This window comes from Eretmochelys imbricata, chromosome 12 (assembly GCF_965152235.1).
Source record: "Eretmochelys imbricata isolate rEreImb1 chromosome 12, rEreImb1.hap1, whole genome shotgun sequence".
NCBI lineage: Eukaryota > Metazoa > Chordata > Testudines > Cheloniidae > Eretmochelys > Eretmochelys imbricata.
The window spans coordinates 43,762,528-43,784,399 of record NC_135583.1 but is presented as its reverse complement, the minus strand read 5'-3'; the positions used below and the strand labels follow the sequence as shown (position 1 = coordinate 43,784,399).

General features: G+C 43.1%; 1 protein-coding gene and 1 long non-coding RNA gene across 9 annotated transcripts in view; one reads left to right on the top strand and one right to left on the bottom strand.

Moving 5' to 3' along the window:
• Nucleotides 1–21,872, bottom strand: part of ADAT1 (adenosine deaminase tRNA specific 1) — an 87,968-nt gene that overhangs the window by 37,663 nt on the left and 28,433 nt on the right. For 6 of the 8 annotated variants that reach the window (XM_077830782.1, XM_077830781.1, XM_077830783.1 and 3 more), the window contains 3 exons: nt 15,366–16,002; nt 13,285–13,430; nt 6,309–6,408 (listed from right to left, as the gene is read on the bottom strand). In XM_077830782.1, the coding sequence (XP_077686908.1) occupies nt 6,309–6,408; nt 13,285–13,430; nt 15,366–16,002 (883 nt within the window). The remainder of the gene's footprint in view (nt 1–6,308; nt 6,409–13,284; nt 13,431–15,365; nt 16,003–21,872) is intronic. The other 2 variants (XM_077830786.1, XM_077830788.1) reach the window with 1 other exon arrangement.
• Nucleotides 7,882–13,384, top strand: LOC144272629 (uncharacterized). Its single transcript, XR_013347604.1, has 3 exons — nt 7,882–8,009; nt 8,437–8,571; nt 13,255–13,384. It is a non-coding gene; the product is annotated as an uncharacterized LOC144272629 (long non-coding RNA).

Sequence of the window (21,872 nt, the reverse complement as noted above, 5' to 3'; positions counted from 1 at the left end):
AGGACAACCCAGGGAATTACAGACCAGTCAGCTTAACTTCTGTACCTGAAAAGATAACAGAGCAAATAATTAAGTAATCAATTTGCAAACACCTAGAAGACAATAAGGTGATAAATAACAGTTAGCATGGATCTGTCAAGAACAAATAGTGTCAAACCAACCTGATAGCTTTCTTTGACACGGTAACAAGCCTTGTAGATAGGGGGGAAGCAGTAGATGTGGTATATCTTGACTTTAGTAAGTCTTTTGATACTGTCTCACATGACCGTCTCATAAACAAACTAGGGAAATACAACCTAGATGGAGCTACTATAAGGTGGGTGCATAACCGGTTGGAAAATCGTTCCAAGAGAGTAGTTATCAGTGGTTCACAGTCATGCTGGAAAGGCATAACGAGCGGGGTCCCGCAGGAATTGGTTCACGGTCTGGTTCTGTTCAATATCTTCATCAATGATTTAGATAATGGCGTAGAGAGTACACTTATAAAGTTTTTGGACGAGACCACGCTGGGAGGGGTTGCAAGTGCTTTGGAGGATAGGATTAAAATTCAAAATGATCTGGACAAACTGGAGAAATGGTCTGAAGTAAACAGGATGAAATTCAATAAGGACAAATGGAAAGTACTCCACTTAGGAAGGATCAGTTGCACACATACAAAATAGGAAATGACTGCTTAGGAAGGAGTACTGTGGAAAGAGATCTGGGGGTCATAGTGGATCACAAGCTAAATATGAGGCAACAGTGTCACACTGTTGCAAAAAAAGCAAACATCATTCTGCGATGTTGTAGCGGGGTAGTCACCCTGCTCTGTCCCTGAAGGGGTTAAAACAGCCTTGGGAGAGGGCTGCCCTGGAGAGCGCTGCGGCTGGGGGAAGAGAAGTGAGAACAGCTGGGAGAAGCTCAGTAAGTAGCTGACCAAAGCTGTGGCCAGCTCAATCAGGGTGCAGATGGCCCTTATAAGAGGGCTGTGGGCCAGAAGCAAGAGGAGTCTCACTCTGCCCTGGAGTAGGAAGGGCTAGCTGCCTGAGAATGAGGTGCCTGAAGCGGAGCAGTGCTGGGGAAAAGGACAAGAGGAGCTAGGGAGCTCCAGCCTGGTAAATCCTCAGGCTGCAGGGCCTTGGGAAAGGCCTACAAAGGTACTGGGGCTGCAGAGGGGCAGCCTGGGAATAGGCAGAGGCAGCTGGTCCTAACCCCTTGCCAATGATGAGTGGCCATTACAGACTGCAGTCTGCCCCAGTGAGCGGGAGCTAGATGATGATTGGCAGTAGCCACTGAGGCAAGGTGGGTTTAGAGGTTTGGGGGCTCTCCTGGGAGGCGAGACCCAGAGCGTGGGGGCACTGCCAGGGGGCAGGACCCCAAGGTGAAGGGGCACCAGGGTCCGGGAGGGACACGGGGGGCGAGGAGCAGGCGAGAAACCAGCCTGCAGAGGGCGCTCCTTCTGCTGGAGAGCTAATTCTTGAGAGCAGGAGGCTCCGCGCTGGTGAGTCGCCCCGCTACAGATGTATTCACAGGAGTACTGTAAGCAAGACACAAGAAGTAATTCTTCCACTCTACTCTGCGCTGATTAGGCCTCAACTGGAGTACTGTGTGCAGTTCTGGGTGCCACATTTCAGGAAACATGTGGACAAATTGGAGAAAGTCCAGAGAAGAGCAACAAAAATTATTAACAGGTTTCAGAGTAACAGCCGTGTTAGTCTGTATTCGCAAAAAGAAAAGGAGTACTTGTGGCACCTTAGAGACTAACCAATTTATCTGAGCATAAGCTTTCGTGAGCTACAGCTCACTTCATCGGATGCATACTGCGGAAGCTGCAGAAGACATTATATACACAGAGACCATGAAACAATACCTCCTCCCACCCCACTCTCCTGCTGGTAATAGCTTATCTAAAGTGATCACTCTCGTAACAATGTGTACGATAATCAAGTTGGGCCATTTCCAGCACAAATCCAGGTTTTCTCACCCTCCGCGCCCCCCCCCCCCACACACAAACTCACTCTCCTGCTGGTAATAGCTCATCCAAACTGACCACTCTCCAAGTTTAAATCCAAGTTAAACCAGAACATCTTGCGGGGGGGGGGGGTAGGAAAAAACAAGAGGAAATAGGCTACCTTGCATAATGACTTAGCCACTCCCAGTCTCTATTTAAGCCTAAATTAATAGTATCCAATTTGCAAATGAATTCCAATTCAGCAGTTTCTCGCTGGAGTCTGGATTTGAAGTTTTTCTGTTTTAAGATAGCGACCTTCATGTCTGTAATTGCGTGACCAGAGAGATTGAAGTGTTCTCCGACTGGTTTATGAATGTTATAATTCTTGATATCTGATTTGTGTCCATTTATTTTTTTTACGTAGGGTGAGAAAACCTGGATTTGTGCTGGAAATGGCCCACCTTGATTATCATACACATTGTAAGGAGAGTGATCACTTTAGATAAGCTATTACCAGCAGGAGAGTGGGGTGGGAGGAGGTATTGTTTCATGGTCTCTGTGTATATAATGTCTTCTGCAGTTTCCACAGTATGCATCCGATGAAGTGAGCTGTAGCTCACGAAAGCTTATGCTCAAATAAATTGGTTAGTCTCTAAGGTGCCACAAGTACTCCTTTTCTTTTTGCGAATACAGACTAACACAGCTGTTACTCTGAAACCTGTCATTATGCAAGGCACTGCATTTAGCCGTATGGAGTGGAAATCTATCAACTGCATGAAAAAACTTGTACAGATACAGACAGACATCATCTTCCTTTCCAAATGCAAACAGATGGACATCGTACCAAAAGGACTGAAGGTAAAAAATCCATTACAATCTACATACCACACAGACTATGCTGACAGCTTGTGCCACATGCTCTCAAAGAAACTGCGGAATCACCTGATCAACATCCTCTACAGCAAACAGGGAAAGATTAAGAATGAGCTCTCAGAATTGGATACTCTCATAAAAAAACAACCTTCCACACAAACTTCCTCATGGCTGGAATTTACTAAAACTAGACAAGCCATTTACAACGCACACTTTGCTTCTCTACAAAAGAAAAAGGACACTAAACTTTCTAAACTACTACATGCTACAAGGGGCCACAGCAATGGTTCCCTCAACCCACCCAGCAATATTGTTAACCTATCCAACTATACTCTCAGCCCAGCAGAAGAAGCTGTCCTATCTCGGGGCCTCTCCTTCTGCCCGTCCACCCCCACGAACATGATACAGTTCTGTGGTGACCCAGAATCCTATTTTCGACGTCTCCGACTCAAGGAATATTTCCAAAATACCTCTGAACAACATACTAATCCACAGAGGCCTCTCTACCAACATTACAAAAAGAAGGATTCTAGGTGGACTCCTCCTGAAGGTCGAAACAGCAGACTGGACTTCTACATAGAATGCTTCCGCCGACGTGCACGGGCTGAAATTGTGGAAAAGCAGCATCACTTGCCCCATAACCTCAGCCGTGCAGAACACAATGCCATCCACAGCCTCAGAAACAACTCTGACATCATAATCAAAAAGGCTGACAAAGGAGGTGCTGTTGTCATCATGAATAGGTCGCAACATGAACAAGAGGCTGCTCGGCAGCTCTCCAACACCACTTTCTACAAGCCATTACCCTATGATCCCACTGAGAGTTACCAAAAGCAACTACAGCATTTGCTCAAGAAACTTCCTGAAAAAGCACAAGATCAAATCCGCACAGACACACCCCTGGAACCCCGACCTGGGATATTCTATCCATAAACCTGGAAATCCTGGGCGCCCCATCATCTCAGGCATTGACACCCTGACAGCAGGATTGTCTGGCTATGTAGACTCCCTCCTCAGGCCCTACGCTACCAGCACTCCCAGCTACCTTCGAGACACCACTGACTTCCTGAGGAAACCACAATCCATCGGCGATCTTCCTGATAACACCATCCTGGCCACTATGGATGTAGAAGCCCTCTACACCAACATTCCACACAAAGATGGACTACAAGCCGTCAAGAACACTATCCCCGATAATGTCACGGCTAACCTGGTGGCTGAACTTTGTGACTTTGTCCTTACCCATAACTATTTCACATTTGGGGACAATGTATACCTTCAGATCAGCGGCACTGCTATGGGTACCCGCATGGCCCCACAGAATGCCAACATTTTTATGGCTGACTTAGAACAATGCTTCTTCAGCTCTCGTCCCCTAATGCCCCTACTCTACTTCTGCTACACTGATGACATCTTCATCATCTGGACCCACGGAAAAGAAGCCCTTGAGGAATTCCACTATGATTTCAACAATTTCCATCCCACCATCAACCTCAGCCTGGTCCAATCCACACAAGAGATCCACTTCCTGGACACTACAGTGCTAATAAGCGATGGTCACATAAACACCACCCTATACCGGAAACCTACTGACGCTGTTCCTACCTACATGCCTCCAGCTTTCACCCTGACCACACCACACGATCCATTGTCTACAGCCAAGCTCTGCGATACAACCGCATTTGCTCCAACCCCTCAGACAGAGACAAACACCTACAAGATCTCTATCAAGCATTCTTACAACTACAATATCCACCTGCGGAAGTGAAGAAACAGATTGATAGAGCCAGAAGAGTTTCCAGAAGTCACCTACTACAGGACAGGCCTAACAAAGAAAATAACAGAACGCCACTAGCCGTCACTTTCAGCCCCCAACTAAAACCCCTCCAACGCGTTATTAAGGATCTACAACCTATCCTGAAGGATGACCCAACACTCTCACAAATCTTGGGAGACATGCCAGTCCTTGCCTACAGACAGCCCCCCAACCTGAAGCAAATACTCACCAACAACCACATATCACACAACAGAACCACCAACCCAGGAACCTATCCTTGCAACAAAGCCCGTTGCCAACTGTGCCCACATATCTATTCAGGGGACACCATCACAGGGCCTAATAACATCAGCCACACTATCAGAGGCTCGTTCATCTGCACATCCACCAATGTGATATATGCCATCATGTGCCAGCAATGCCCCTCTGCAGTTTCCACAGTATGCATCCAATGAAGTGAGCTGTAGCTCACGAAAGCTCATGCTCAAATAAATTGGTTAGTCTCTAAGGTGCCACAAGTACTCCTTTTCTTTTTTTAAAAATTATTAAAGGTCTAGAAAACATGACCTATGTGGGAAGATTGAAAAAAATTGGGTTTGTTTAGTCTGGAGAAGAGAAGACAGAGGGGACATAACAGTTTTCAAGTACATAAAAGGTTGTTACAAGTAGGAGGGAGAAAAATTGTTGTTCTTAACCTCTGAGGATAGGACAAGAAGCAACGGGCTTGAAATTTCAGCAGTTTAGATTGGACATTAGAAAAAACATCCTAACTGTCAGAGTGGTTAAGAACTGAAATAAATTGCCCAGGGAGGCTGTGGAATCTCCATCATTGGGGATTTTTAAGAGCAGGTTGGACAAACACCTGTCAGAAATGGTCTAGATAATACTTAGTCCTGCCTTGAGTGCAGGGGACTGGACTAGATGACCTCTCGAGGTCCCTTCCAGTTCTATGATTCTATAGGAAATTTCATAGGAAGTTTGTCATTCCAAACTGGACAGGACAAAACAGCAATTTCTTCTTAAAAAGTGCAGCCTGGAGGACAGAGGTCAGCTTCTATTTTTGACATGTTAATGAACACAGAAGAGCAACTATCATGGGAAAAAGAAAGACAGAAGTGCTAGAAATAAACCACAAGTGTTCCAGCTTCCAATAAAGTGATTACACTTCACACAAAGCGGGCAGAAATAAGATTTGCAGCCTGCAAGGGAAAACACACATCTCAAACAAGTGCAACCACGGAAATCAATTACTCCAACAATAAAGGAAGCATTGGAACAATCCTCACTGAAAAGACGATGGCCACATGTGAAAATTTTATCAAATAACAGGCTCATCTCCTACCCAATAACCAGGATGGAGGCCCCTGCCTTCTGCTAGGCAGAGAATGACAATTTAGTCTACATCAACAAAAGATTCTGGTTTCATATAAAAATATCCCCCCTTGTTTTAATTATTAGAAAAATTTTATTAGGCAAAGGTAACAAACATCCCAGTGAAGGGGCTAAGCCTATAAAACACAGGCCCCGCCTATACTCTCTATCTTGTGCAGTAGGAACATGGTCTGGGATGGAACAAAAGTGGGGATTTCTTCCCCATCCCTTAACTCCTTCTCGATGCCCGCAGTCCCTACACACCACATTCTATGTCAAAAAGAAAGAGAGGGGGGAACATACACTGATAAGAATACACTCCCAAAGAGACATCACAAGCCCTTACTACCACCACACCTGGTCTGGTAACTTCCGATTCCTTTCTTTGTTGTTCCCTGCTTGAAGCCATTTGAGGTGACATCTAGAGGTTGCTCAGGGACAGCACTCCAGCTGATAGCTGGGGAAAAAAAGATCATGAACAAGTCGATTCTCAGCAGAAAATCAAAACTCTCAATACTGCAAAACAGAAGGGTTTGTGATGACAACATACCACTATCCAGACTAATTCAGGTAAACTTGAAAGATTACAATGCTAGTGGCATATTCATTTCAGTCTCATCAGGGATGAGTCTGGAGTTTCATAGGGAAACATTTCAATTAAACATTCCTTCACTTCCCAATAACCCACTAGACTCCCAGGATAGACATTAAAATTAGAGATGGCAAAGACCAATCATGTATTCTAGGGGCAGATTTTCAAAGGTATATAAGAACCTAAAGATGCTGATAGGCACCTAGTGGGATTTTCAGAAGCACCTATTTACATCTTTAGACACCTAAATACCTTTAACATCTGGCCCTTAGTCTCTCTTCCCCACAAGGCAGGAGAGTTCCCTCCAATATATTCTGTCATGTTTTGGCTAAACACATTTTAAGTGTCCCAGACAACAAGGCTTCCCCTTGCTTTGCTAGAGATATTAGATTGTGGAATATTCCATCTCATGCCAAAGTTTTGCATACTAGTCAGCCTATATTCCTGCTGCTGTCTCCCCCCACCCCACCCCTATGCCACCCTAAATAATCCATCAACCTTTTTCCACACTTATACCTTTCAAATATCGGTAGACATATCCTTAAAAGTTATATCAGAAATTAGAGAACAAATAAAGGCTCAGCAGAAGAGCAGGGAAGAGCTGATATTTATCTATCCCTCTCTCCTATACTTTGTCTGTTTCTACTCATCTTAGATTGTAAAGTCTCTGGTGCCAGGACTATATATTCCTATAAGGGCTGAAAGTGCTTAGCACTGTGTGGGTACTATTGTAATATAAATACATAAATAATAATAATAAACACTAACAATAACATATCCAATTTATCATTGCATAAACTAGCTACAGCTCCTTTACCCTCTCCTTACAAATCTCTACAACCTCATGATAAATTATTTTTGTTCATCTCTGAATTCCCTCTTTTTCGGTCTTCCTGGTAACATGGCACAGGTGCAGTTGTATCAAGCAGCATATGGAGAGCCCATTGCTGCTCAGCTCCATGATACAATGCCTCTGTGGGATCAGCTTAAAATTGCACTGTTTTTTTAGCCACTGTATTGCACTGCAAAAAATTCGAGTCTGATTTGTAGTCCATTCCCACCTTGGGTCTCTTTCAGCATTATTGCTTCTAAGGTTCCTCTGTTCCACTGTTACCTGTGTTTCAGATTATCTTTTCCCAGATGAATCAGCTGCATTTTTCCAAGAGAAATCTCATTTTGTTATTTCCTACAAATGTTTCTAATCTCTCTCTATTGTAATTATTTTGAGCCCTTATCACCATAGTAGCTAAATATATTCCTCACTGGTATTTGCAATATCCTCCAATTTAGTGAATGTTATTAATATACTGTTTCTTTCCCATTCTATCCTACCAATGAAGTTGCTAAATAAGACCAGTCCTAACACAGAAATCTTTGGCAACCAAATGGCCAGAGGTGGTTCATACAGTGTAGGCGTGTCTTCAGCCCGTGAAGGACCTACTGCCACACCCAGAGTCTCTTTTCAGGTCAGTTTTATTTTCTAAACACAAGTAAAACACAAAACAGTTCCTCAGCCTATGCTGGGCTACAGCTCCCAGGGGATTTTCCCTTTGCTTATCTCAGTCCTTCCTGCTTCAGGCCCTTCTGCAGGATTATTCCTTGCTCTTTTAACTGACCACCACCTCCCTGGGCTTGCCCTTCTCCCCTAACTCCAAAAAGGTTCCCACTCCCTCCCCTCCCAGCAGACTCTCTGCTGATCTCCCACTTCCTTACTGACAACTTCTCTCTTTATAACCCCAGATGCTGCCCTGCCCTCTTAACTGGCAGCAGCACAGAAGCTAGCAAACAGAGCTGTAAATAGGGGGGTTTCAGGGGGAGTTTGTATTGTGGTGCTTGTTTGCAGTTTGTTTTTGCTGCTGGTGGTGGTGTTTTGATGTGGTTTGTGTTTCCCAGATTAACAGGATTTAGGTGGGAAAGCTATGACAGATACAGAGGCAGCAGTGGGAGTGACCCATGTAGTGGAAGACACAATGAGGATGACTGGATGTGGAAGCTGCAGTATGTACCTGATCCTGGAGGGGCTATCTGGTAAGAGTTTTGTCTGCATGAAATGCCATCTGATAGAGCTGATGGAGGAAAAGATCCGAGGATTGGAGATGTAGGTGGAAAGTCTGGTTGAGTTTAGAAGGGGGTTCGAGCAGATTATGGAGCAAAGGCCTGAGGTAGCTGAAGGGAAAAGCTTAGACTTGCAGATGGAAGCAGGACTGAGGAACTCTGAGAGGAGACTGCTGGGTGAGGAAAGTGGACAGTGGAAGCATGTGATCTTTAGTGGGATTCTGCCTGTTCCTAGAGAAGGGCAACAAAGGTGTGACAAGACTATGACTATCAACAGATGGTTTAGGAGTGGTGCTATAAGGAGGGCTTTGCGGATGTATGGCCACTGGGAGGCATTCATGGACAGAGGACAGTTCTCTCGGGATGGACTTCATCTGAGTAGGGAAGGAAATAGACTTCTAGGATGGAGGCTGGCACAACTGATTAAGAGAGCTTTAAACTAGGAATTTGCGGGAGATGGTTGGGAGATGTCCAGGTAATCTCCACGCCGGATTTTAGCATTGAGAGGGAAGAAAACAAAGTAAGAAAGGATACAATCGTGGGTAGGAGAATGGACATAAGGAGGAATGGCAGTGTGGATACCAGTCTAATAGGTCATACTGGCTGTAGAATGACCATGCCTAATCGAGTACAGAATGTGAGTGAGGCCAAACAGCAAAAATTAAGATGTTTGTACACCAATGCGAGGAGCCTAGGTAACAAAATGGAGGAACTAGAGCTACTGGTGCAGGAAGTGAAACCAGATATTCTAGGGATAACAGAAACATGGTGGAATAGTCGTCATGACTGTACTACAAGTATTGAAGGGTATGTGCTGTTTAGGAAAGACAGAAATAAAGATAAAGGTGGTGGAGTAGCATTGTATATCAACGATGAGGTAGAATGTAAAGAAATAAGAAGCGATGGAATGGATAAGACAGAGTCCGTCTGGGCAAAAATCACACTGGGGAAGAAAACTACTAGAGCCTCCCCTGTGATAGTGCTTGGGGTATGCTATAGACCACCGGGATCTAATTTGGATATGGATAGAGCCCTCTTCAATGTTTTTAATGAAGTAAATAATAATGGAAACTGCGTGATCATGGGAGACTAACTTCCCAGATATAGACTGAAGGATGAGTGCTAGTAATAATAATAGGGCTCAGATTTTCCTAGATGTGATAGCTGATGGATTCCTTCATCAAGTAGTTGCTGAACCAACTAGAGGGGATGCCATTTTAGATTTGGTTTTGGTGAGTAGTGAGGATTTCATAGAAGAAATGGTTGTAGGGGACAATCTTGGTTCAAGTGATCATGAGCTAATTCAGTTCAAACTGAATGGAAGGATAAACAAAAATAAATCTGTGACTAGGGTTTTTGATTTCAAAAGGACTGACTTTCAAAAATTAAGGAAATTAATTCGGGAAGTGGATTGGACTAAAGAATTTATGGATCTAAAGGCAGAGGAGGCTTGGGATTACTTTAAGTCAAAGCTGCAGAAGCTATCGGAAGCCTGCATCCCAAGAAAGGGGAAAAAATTCATAGGCAGGAGTTGTAGACCAAGCTGGATGAGCAAGCATCTCAGAGAGGAGATTAAGAAAAAGCAGAAAGCATACAGGGAGTGGAAGATGGGAGGGATCAGCAAGGAAAGCTACCTTATTGAGGTCAGAACATGTAGGGATAAAGTGAGACAGGCTAAAAGTCAAGTAGAGTTGGACCATGCAAAGGGAATTAAAACCAATAGTAAAAGGTTCGATAGCCATATAAATAAGAAGAAAGCAAAGAAGGAAGAAGTGGGACTGCTAAACACTGAGGATGGAGTGGAGGTTAAGTATAATCTAGGCATGGCCCAATAGCTAAACAAATACTTTGCCTCAGGTCTTTAATAAGGCTAATGAGGATCTTAGGGATAATGGTAGCATGACAAATGGGAATGAGGATATGGAGGTAGATATTACAATATCTGAGGTAGAAGCGAAACTCGAATAGCTTAATGGGACTAAATCGGGGGGCCCAGATAATCTTCATCCAAGAATATTAAAGGAATTGGCACATGAAATTGCAAGCCCATTAGCAAGTATTTTTAATGAATCCGTAAACTCAGGAATTGTACCGTACAATTGGAGAATTGCTAACATAGTTCCTATTTTTAAGAAAGGAAAAAAAAGTGATCCGGATAACTACAGGCCTGTTAGTTTGACATATGCAAGGTCTTGGAAAAAATTTTGAAGGAGAAAGTAATTAAGGACATTGAGGTCAATGGTAAATGGAACAAAATACAACATGGTTTTACAAAAGGTAGATCGTGCCAAACCAACCTGATCTCCTTCTTTGAAAAAGTAACAGATTTTTTAGACAAAGGAAACGCAGTGGATCTAATTTACCTAGATTTCAGTAAGGCGTTTGATACCGTGCCACATGGGGAATTATTAGTTAAATTGGAAAAGATGGGGATCAATATTGAAAGGTGGATAAGGAATTGGTTAACAGGGAGACTACAACGGGTCATACTGAAAGGTGAACTGTCAGGCTGGAGGGAGGTTACCAGTGGAGTTCCTCAGGGATCAGTTTTGGGACCAATCTTATTTAATCTTTTTATTACTGACCTTGGCACAAAAAGTAGGAGAGTGCTAATAAAGTCTGCGGATGATACAAAGCTGGGAGGTATTGCCGATTCAGAGAGAGACCGGAATATCATACAGGAAGATCTGGATGACCTTGTAAACTGGAGTAACAGTAATAGGATGAAATTTAATAGTGAGAAGTGTAAGGTTATGCATTTAGGGATTAATAACAAGCATTTTAATTATAAGCTGGGGACACATCAATTAGACGTAACGGAGGAGGAGAAGGACCTTGGAGTATTGGTTGATCACAGGATGACTATGAGCTGCCAATATGACATGGCTGTGAAAAAAGCTAATGCGGTCTTGGGATGCATCAGGCGAGGTATTTCCAGTAGAGATAAGGAGGTTTTAGTACCATTATACAAGGTACTGGTGAGACCCCATCTGGAATACTGTGTGCAGTTCTGGTCTCCCATGTTTAAGAAGGATGAATTCAAACTGGAACAGGTACAGAGAAGGGCTACTAGGATGATCCAAGGAATGGAAAACCTGTCATGAAAAGAGACTCAAGGAGCTTGGCTTGTTTAGCCTAACCAAAAGAAGGTTGAGGGGAGATACGATTGCTCTCTATAAATATATCAGAGGGATAAATACTGGAGAGGGAGAGGAATTATTTAAGCTCAGTACCAATGTGGACACAAGAACAAATGGATATAAACTGGTCACCAGGAAGCTTAGACTTGAAATTAGATGAAGGTTTCTAACCATCAGAGTGAAGTTTTGGAATAGCCTTCCAAGGGAAGCAGTGGGGGCAAAAGACCTATCTGGCTTCAAGATTAAACTCGGTAAGTTTATGGAGGAGATGGTATGATGGGATAACATGATTTTGGCAATTAATTGATCTTTAAATATTCATGGTAAATAGGCCCAATGGCCTGTGATGGGATGTTAGATGGGGTGGGACCTGAGTTACTACAGAGAATTCTTTCCTGGGTATCTGGCTGGTGAATCTTGCCCATATGCTCAGGGTTCAGCTGATCACCATATTTGGGATCGGGAAGGAATTTTCCTCCAGGGCAGATTGGAAGAGGCCCTGGAGGTTTTTCGCCTTCCTCTGTAGCATGGGGCTCGGGTCACTTGTTGGAGGATTCTCTGCTCCTTGGAGTCTTTAAACCATGGTTTGAGGACTTCAATAGCTCAGACATAGGTGAGAGGTTTATTGCAGGAGTGGGTGGGTGAGATTCTGTGGCCTGCGTTGTACAGGAGGTCAGATTAGATGATCATAATGGTCCCTTCTGACCTTAATATCTATGAATCTATGAACTGGCCACACTGGGAGCACCTGGACCTGCTTAATTTAAGCACCCATCCAACCTGTGACATGACTATTATTTTGTGTACAATCCTTCCACCAGTTTTCCATTCATGTGTCAGTATTCCTAGGCACATCTCCATTAAACATTCCAAGTCAGTTTTCAGCTAAGCCAGAGAAGTACACAGTAGCATATGATACCTGTGTATGCCATAGATGCAGAGAAACTGCATATTACACATGTGGTGGTGACATCCATGTAATACTTTGCAAAGCCATGAGAATAAACTGTGAAACCATGCAATGACCTGCTTAACTCACTCACTGCCACTGATAAATAAGGCATACATCCCAGACTCATACCAATTAAACTTTTACATCATACTATTTTGTATTCTCTCACTATATATAGGAATCTCTAGCTGGTGTGGGTCTGATCCAGTATGGCAACTCCTGCATTCCTACACCAATGAGAATGCATAACTAACTGAAACAAGGACATAGTCTTATTGATGTAACCCTTATGCTTTCATTACCTTCCTATCTGCCTTCACTTATTATCCATTGTCTATATTCACATTGTAAATTCCTCAGGGCATTGACCAAGTCTTTTACACATTCTGTGAAGTGTCTTCAGCACACTTCAGGAGCTGTATTAATAATTTAATATTAATCATAATTACTAATGATGATGAAGTCTTGGCATAAAAGCGGTCTCTTGCTACATAAAACCCTAAAGAGATAATGCTACAGGAAAAATGTACCAAAGTCATGCCATTTACTCTTTGGTCTTTGTAGGTATTTAAGGAATTGGTCCAAGTCACTCACCTGCTCCACAAGGAACAAGCTTTGCTTTGCCATTAGCGTGAGCTGTCTGAATTGCATGGCGGCTATGTTTAAACTGAAGATTTGACTGCAACATTTTCACCTCCTGAACATGGAAACCATCTGGTAAAAATGAGATGTGCTGACACCTACAGTAGATATAGAGAAATGCAAGTCACTGAAAGTCTGATCCTTCAACAGACTCCCAGGTACAACCCTGCAACCTCCACTTCATGAAACTGAAATGCTACGAAGTCAACACAGATACAAGGAAATACTTTACCAAGCAACTTTTGTTTGATCTGTGGAACTCTGTGCCTCATGACATTGAAAAAACAAATAGCTTAGTAAAGCCTTATCTATACCAATTTCATTTGAAGAGAGATCTAATTATACTGGTGCAAACACCTAATGTAGACAACTTAAGGTAAATCAAATAAGCAAGAATTAAAAAGTTTAAATATGCAAAATTTGCATCAGTTAGCTATCCTTGGCATCCACCACTTACGTTGACAGACTATTCCACAACCTAATACAAACAACTTCCTAGTTAGGAGCTGTATCACATATCCCCAGAATAAAACCAGGAGTAATGTAATTAAATTAAGAAAAGGACAAATCATATTCCTTATTTTAAACATCTCTTATGTTGTAAGGTACAGAGAGAGTGAGGAAAGGTCTCCACCAGAATCCATGACACATTCATTGTGCATTTTGTAACTAAAATTATTTTCCTGGACTGTCTGGCATACACAGACTGGAACACAGTACCAGAAGATACACATACTATGTATCTAAGATTGTAAGCAAAAACTGTAGTACACTATATTATTCCTGAGGGAATTCCATGCCAAAAAAAATTAAAAAATTCGGCACACAATATTTTAAAATTCTGCAGATTTTGTCAATAAATAAATGTAGAGGCTCCCACATAAAATGTGATCATCTAAGACCGTATCAGAATGCCGCTGCACAAAAAGGCAAAATTAAGGTAGCATGGCCAACCTTAATTTTCGCATTTCCGAACTTTTGAGAGCTTAATGATCTTTTAATGTTTTTTTTTTAAATGAAATTTCCTAGAGTTTGTAAAAAGAAAACTGAAGAAACAGAAATTTTATCGTATAGAATCATACTGATCCCTGCATGGGCAATCATCAGGACATTTAAATCCACCGACCTCTGCCAGTTAAATTAAAGGAGTAACTGATAGCAGTAGTATATTGTTATCCTCTATGTTTTAAAAGAAAATTGATATATCTAAATTTGGCCTTCCCTGGTTTTGCTGGAGAGCCACTGTGGAGGCTCAAGTATGTATCATGTGCTCTGATAGCTTAACTGAAGGGAAGCTGGATAGGTTTTGAACCAAACAAAAACCCTAAATGTTCAATGGTCTTAAGATTTTAAAAAGGTATTAACAAAAACATCTTAAACAGTTTTAAACAGTCTAACTAAAAATCTTTCCCTCTCAGCTGCAGCACTGTCATGTGTGACACAATGTCACTGGATCTACAGTCACCAGGGAATCTTCCTGGGTAGACAAGTCCTGAATTTCAAATGTAAAAAGCAAGTAGGAAAAAAAAACAACTTTATTTTGATAAAATTCTTGCAGGCCCTTCTCTGTACCTCATAAAAAAAAAGTGCAAACCCAATATCAATCTCAGTAGGTCCCCTTTAAGAAAGGGCCAAAGTGACAGATTTGAGAGTACTGGGAGCAATATCAGAAGAAAAGGAACGATTGTTGTGATTGCCATAATGTGAAAAGGAAGTGAGGGGGAAGGGAGAGCAGGGATCGAAGAGAAAAGGTTATTTTCTTGAAGGACTGCATGATGATAGGGGGATTAGGAGTAGATCAAAGGATTAAGAACAGCAAGAGTTAGAAAACCGAGAAGTGTTTCCTGGAGACCACCAAATTCTTATTATTGATTCACCAGGAGCAGTCACCTTCCCTCTAAGCCACACATGGCTGCTTTATCACTTTGATCTCTCTTCTGATTGTCTGACTGAGCACTGCAAACTTTCTAATGCTCATGCTCTCCATGACTCAGTCTTGGTACACTCTTCCTGGTCTTCTATGGGTCATGTACCTTTCAATAACTGCTCTCCGCATGACTTCTTGGCTATATGGGCATTTCCCCACTACAACTGCTGAGAGATATACCGGGTGCTGTAGGAAATGCATCAAGAGGGCTCCTTGACAGCCCAGTACATTCCAGCGAGCTAGTTTATCACTGCAGGACATGGAGCAGGTCCTGTCTCCACGGCCTGGCTTCACTCGTAGTAACCCAACATGATGATATTCTACCCCAGGTCTCCGAGCATCATCCCTCTCTCCCAGCACACACTTTGCTCCAGTTCTATAAACATCCATCACTTTGGCTCCTATTAGTCCAGTCTCCTTAGCACACGTTAAGATCTGTCTTTGTCCACCTGTAATAAATTCAGAGCAGCTGGGATCTGTGTCTTGTACATTTTGTTGATTGCCAGGAACATACTGAGCAGCTATTCTTTCAGTGACCTCACATGTAGAATCACTGATGACAGTTTTCATTCTCTTGATCACATGATCACTTGCAGTTTCCTCTGTTTTCCTTTTATTTTCTGGACCCACAGGATCATGGTTGCCACTGCACTCAGCTGAATGCCTTCTTGGATCTTTTCTACTAACCAGCTCACAAGGCTGGTCCTCTGGTTTGGTCATTGGAATAATGGAGGCATCCCCACCTAGAAGAAAGGAAGTTACATTAGCACTGGCCTGGAAAGAGATTTCTGTTTGTCCTTGCCATTTAATGCAGACCCCTTCATAGATAGGGCAACCACCATGCGTTTTTAAAGATTTGAACTAAAAAAAATGTACCTGAAGTACCAAGGAGAATAAGCTCTTCAAATGACACTGTACTGTACTGTACTTTAGACTTGAACGAGAATTCAGACGTGGTTTACATTTAATTCAAGTAGCCCTCACATGCCTCCAGCAATGGACCTCACGCCTATCCTGAAGGAACCAACTCTGTTTCACAAGGTAAGAACTAAATTCAGGTTCCATATGTGTTCAGTCAGTGGGTACTTTCATTGTTCCATTAATTCACATGCAAAAAACTTTGTTAACCTAAGATTGCAGATGCTCACTATTGCCCTGTGCTTCTTGTACTCTTCCACAATGGGAGATTTTCAATTCCCAAAACTCCACTGTTGACCAACCAGAAAATGAGGATTACTGTCCCCTTACAAGAAGATTAACGTTACAAGAAACAAAACACAAAGGTTGGAAAGAATTGGGACAAAGCTTTCGAAAATCTCACCCTAAAACTAACTACCCTAAGAAGTTAGCTGAAGTAATGAAAAAAGAAAGTTTCCTATGACACCAATGATGAAAATATAACTTTCTTACTGAGCAATCTAGAACTCTGGAAAGGAAAGAGGAACAGGTAGAGTCATTTGTGGCAAGGACATGGCTAGAATCAACTATCATGTTGAAAAGAGGGGAATAGATGGAATTGTGAGCTGTTTGGGTGTTTATTTGATAGAATATAGAAATTTCTGGAAGGTGGGCAGGACAGCTGATAAGATGATTATATTTAACTAAGTAGCTCATCGTATATTTTTTTTTTTTTAAAGTCTTCACAAGATTCAGTCCACTAGGTGGTTATTTCTTATTCTAAGTGTAGAAATGTGAAAGCTACCAATCAATATGGCAAACGAGTTATTAGCAATCAGTGATTAACATCAGCATTTATCTGATTCAGTATGCTTGAAGTTGAAGTGACAGGAAGCAAGTGACTGAAGTAATGAAAACATGAATTCTAAAATAAAATATTAATATCAAGGGTTAAATATCGAAAAAGAAAAGATGTGTGCTCATCTCAGAAGCGTAGACAATCCATTTTTGTCCATGTATTTCAAGATCAAATGTGCCACTGAATAGAGCTGTCTAATTAAGCAGAAGCGCAGAACAGTTATGAGTATGCCACTGCCATCCTCGAAACGTAGCCATGATGATAATTTGAGGTCTCTGGTTCTAGGCTTTCCATCAACTCTTCAACATCAGTTTTTGTTAGTTTGGCACTCAAATAGTAAACTTCAGTCAGAAATTATTAAACTGAAACAACGGAAAGACCAAGATTTAAACTCAGTAAGAAAGTTGCAACTCTCTTTTATGTTAACAATATCACCTTTAGTGTAGCACAAAATAAGCCATAAAAAGAAAGAAATAAAGCATTGTGCCCTGGATAGTCTCCTCCAGACAGATTTAAACTCACATGTACACTAATAGAGGTTGTAAATGAAGAAACAGAGGAAAAATTAAATATCAATTCCCACAGGAATCAAGATAAATACTTAATGCTAGATGACTCATCAAGCATGAGAAATGATATGATGTGCGTACACATCTATATAGGGGAAATTGCATTCCTGATTAATGCTAATGATCTTATATCTGAATCCCACCCCCTTGCAAAACACTGTGTTCAAGTTGCTGAAAATACCACCCAAAAATGCAGTGAAAAGAATGACAAGGAGATCTTCGCCATTTCCTTAAAAGAAACTAAAATGGAAAAGATTAGAAAACTTCTCAGCTTTGATCATCTCATACGTCTGGCACATTAGTGTTCAGCAACTATTTAAACCATATGGAGAAAGCAGTTACATCAGTGGCATGATTAGTTGATTAAAAAATTATGACTGACACACCCCAATTTTGCAATGATACATGCTGGAACTCTCAGGAAGATTGTGTGTTTCCATTTGCTTCCAGCTACCATGAGAATGTTGCAATTTGCACTGAACAGAGCAGAGACAGATCAAAACAATAACATTCAATTACAAGAATAACTGAAGGAGTTACTGGAGAGTCTTGACAGATTGCAGACTGATGACAGTATTGTTGCAGTCTCAGTGGAAATCTGACTTGATCTAATTTACAAAGAAATGGAACCACACAAGGACAAAAGAAATAAAATAAAATAAATAATAATAATAATGAAAAACTCCCATGAGGAGCAATAGAACCTTTCTACTGCTTAGCTAAAATGACTGATCCCAAATACAAAGTTCAGGGTTGAGCCTAGTGTGACACTGAACGGGATATGGAAACACTGATAATATTATCATCAATGTTATAAAATTGCAACGAATCGTGCCAGAAATGCCGTGTAAGGTGTCAGTAAAAATTTTATGATTTGCCAAGTATGATAATCTTATTTATATATTTGTTATACCTTTGTATTGTGTTATAAATATGTATGGTACATCTGTATTTCCAAACTTGTGCTGTGTTTCTGGGTGACACCCCAGACAGATTGGCATCAGCACCACCTAGCCAAGGATGGGCAAACTACGGCCCGGGGGCCACATCCAGCCCTTCAGACGTTTTAATCTGGCCCTCGAGCTCCCGCTGCAAAGCGGGGTTGGGGGCTTGCCCCATTCTGCGTGTGCTGTGGCTCCCAGAAGCAGCAGCATGTCTCCCCTTCAGCTCCTATGCGTAAGGGCAGCCAGGGGGCTCCACATGCTGCCCCTCCCCCAAGCGCCACCCCCACAGCTCCCACTGGGGTGGCTCATGTGTTCTTGCCTGGAGTCAGCAAGTTAGTGATAGGTGTGTGAGTACTGGCTGTGTTTTAAAGCACTCAATCAGTGTTGTGTGTGTTGCAAACAATACTGCTTCTTTAAACTGTTGCATTTAAACTTCACAGAGATGACCTTCGGAGCCCAGCTTCCCTGTTATTGGCGGCAGAATGGCTGGGCAGAATTAGAAAGCGGCCAAGAAGAACTAAGGAGGACTTTCTGTGAGAGGTTATGATGTACTCTGCTGCCGAAAAACAGGAATTGAAGGAGTGGCGGGACAGTGAGAAGAAGGACTGAATGGAGAACACAGCATGCCAGAAAGAAGCCACAGAGCGGCTCTTAAATGTTATTGAGTGCCAAGAAGACATGCTCCAGGCAATACTAGCTCTTCAAACTGAGCAGCTATGCACCCACCCTCCCCTGCAGCCGCTGTCACAAAATTCTTTCCCATGCACCCCACAGACACTGCCAACACACTCTTATCAACCTGCTGGCTCCAGTCTCTACCGGCAGCATTCCACTCCTCCCTCCTCACAGTCCAGCACTGTGGACTCCCACTACCCACACCCATCCCTCTGCAGTTTGGCCCTGCTGAAGTACAGTACCCACTGCATTGTACTCCAAAGGAGAAGGCTGGATATGATCCCTGGACATACACAAATCTTTAGCCATCCTGGGACCCCTCCTCCTCCTGGGACCTTCCCTTCCCCATCCCTGCTGACATATTTTTTCATTTGGACTCTCTCCTCTGGTTGTTTGCTTTAAAACCTACACAATTCTTTTATTAAAAGACATCTTTTATTCTATTAACTGAAAGCAAAACGAGCTCTGCAAAGCAACATACAATTATGTTAAACCCCCTTATTGCATCGTGTGCACCGATCACCTCCTAGCATTACAAGCACTGCATTCCCAAGCATAGCAACAAATAGTGGCTTTCAGCTTCAGATTGCTTCCTCAAGGAATCCCTGATCCTTATGTCCCTGCGCTGTGCCCCTCTAAAAGCCCTGGTCTCTGGCAGTTCAAACTCAACCTCCAGGCGCTGAGCCTCTGCGGTCCAGCCCTGAGTGAAGCTTTCACCCTTCCCTTCACAAATATTATGGAGCATACAGCATACGGCTATAAGCATAGGAATACTGTTATCGGCCAGGTCCAGCTTCCCATAGAGGCAGCACCAGTGGACTTTTAAACGGCCAAAAGCACACTCAACAGTCATTCTGCACTTGCTCAGCCTGTTAAACAGTTGCCCCATGTATGGCTTCATAAGCCATGGCATTAAGGAGTAAGCGGGGTCTCCCAGGATCACAGTGGGTATTTTGACTTCCCCTATGATGATCTTCTGGTCTGGGAAGAAAGTTCCTGCTTGCAGCTTCTTGAACAGGCCACCTTTCCAGACTGCGTTAATGTCTGTGAAACACACATGGTGATCCACACGCGCCTGGAGAACCATTGAGAAATACTCCTTCCGATTAATGTACTCCATGGCTAGGTGGTCTGGTGCCAGAATTGGAATGTGCTTGCCATCTATCGCCCCTCCACAGTTAGGGAAGCCCATTTGTGCAAAGCCATCTATGTCATGCACATTGCCCAAAGTCACGGTCTTTTGGAGCAGGATGCGATTAATAGCCCTGCACACTTCCGTCAACATGAGTCCAACATCAACTTTCCCATTCTGAACTGGTTACTGACTGATCGGTAGCAGTCTGGAGTAGCCAGCTTCCACAGTGCAATCACCACACGCTTCTCCAACAGGCCAGCCCTCATTCTTGTGTCCCTGTGCCGCAGGGCTGGGGCAAACTCATCACACAGTCCCATGAATGTGGCTTTCCTCATCCAGAAGTTCTGCAGCCACTGCTCGTCATCCCAGACGTGCATGACGATGTGATCCCACCACTCAGTGCTTGTTTCCCGAGCCCAAAAGCAGCGTTCCACTATGGTCAGCACCTCCATGAATGCCACAAGCACTCTCATGTCATAGCTAGTAGGCGTGGCAAGATCAATGTCGCACTTCTCTTGCCTTTGTAGTTTAAGGAATAACTCCAATGCCACTTGTGATGTGTTAGTCAGAGCAAGCAGCATCCTGGTCAACAGTTCGGGATCCATTCCTGCAGCCTGAAGAGGCAGGGTGCGCAGTACACAAACCATTGAAAGATGGCACCAAATGTGGATGGAAGCACAGGGATTTCTGGGATGTGAAGCAATACATCACAGGTCATTGGAACAGGACCCAGGATTCCCCGTGACCCCTTCCGCCTTCCCACAAGTCTTAGCGGCTGAAGAGAAAGAGGTGCTCTGTGGGATAGCTGTCCAGAGTGCACCACTCCGAATACTGCTGCAAGTGCCGCAACTGTGAACACGCTATTGCGCAGGCAGCTGACAGTGTGAACACACAACAGCAGTTTCCCTGCAGCGCTCTCTGAGCGGCGCTGTAACTTTGCCAGTGTAGACGTGCCCTAAGGCTTTTCCATGCTACGTGTTGTGAAACTTGTGTTTGGGACACAGGAAGTACAAGCCAGATGTCAAAAGGAATATAAAGGGCAGCTGCATCATCTCCATTTTGTCTTCAATCCTGCTTCTTACCTCTGGAGCAACTTTTCTACAAAGTGAACCTCTGAACAAAGGACTGAATGACCCATCCAAGCTGTGGATATGTTCCAGAGGGACTTTCAAGCCAGCAAACTCACCAACACTGCTAAGAAACTGGTATATGGACTTTGAAGTTTCTATAAGTATCTGATTGACCATTTAACAACTCTTCTTGTTCTTTTCTAATAAACCTTTAGTTTTCGATACTAAAGGATTGGCTGGCAGCATGGTATTTTGGATAAGATCCAAGCTAATATTGACCTGGTAATGGGGCCAGGTCTTTGGGGTCAGAAGACTAACGAAGAGAGGGAAGAGCATCTTCGCAAGCAGGCTGGCTAACCTAGGGAGGAGGGCTTTAAACTAAGTTCACCGAGGGAAGGAGACCAAAGCCCTGAGGTAAGTGGGGAAGTGGGATACCGGGAGGAAGCATGAGCAGGAGCGCGAGA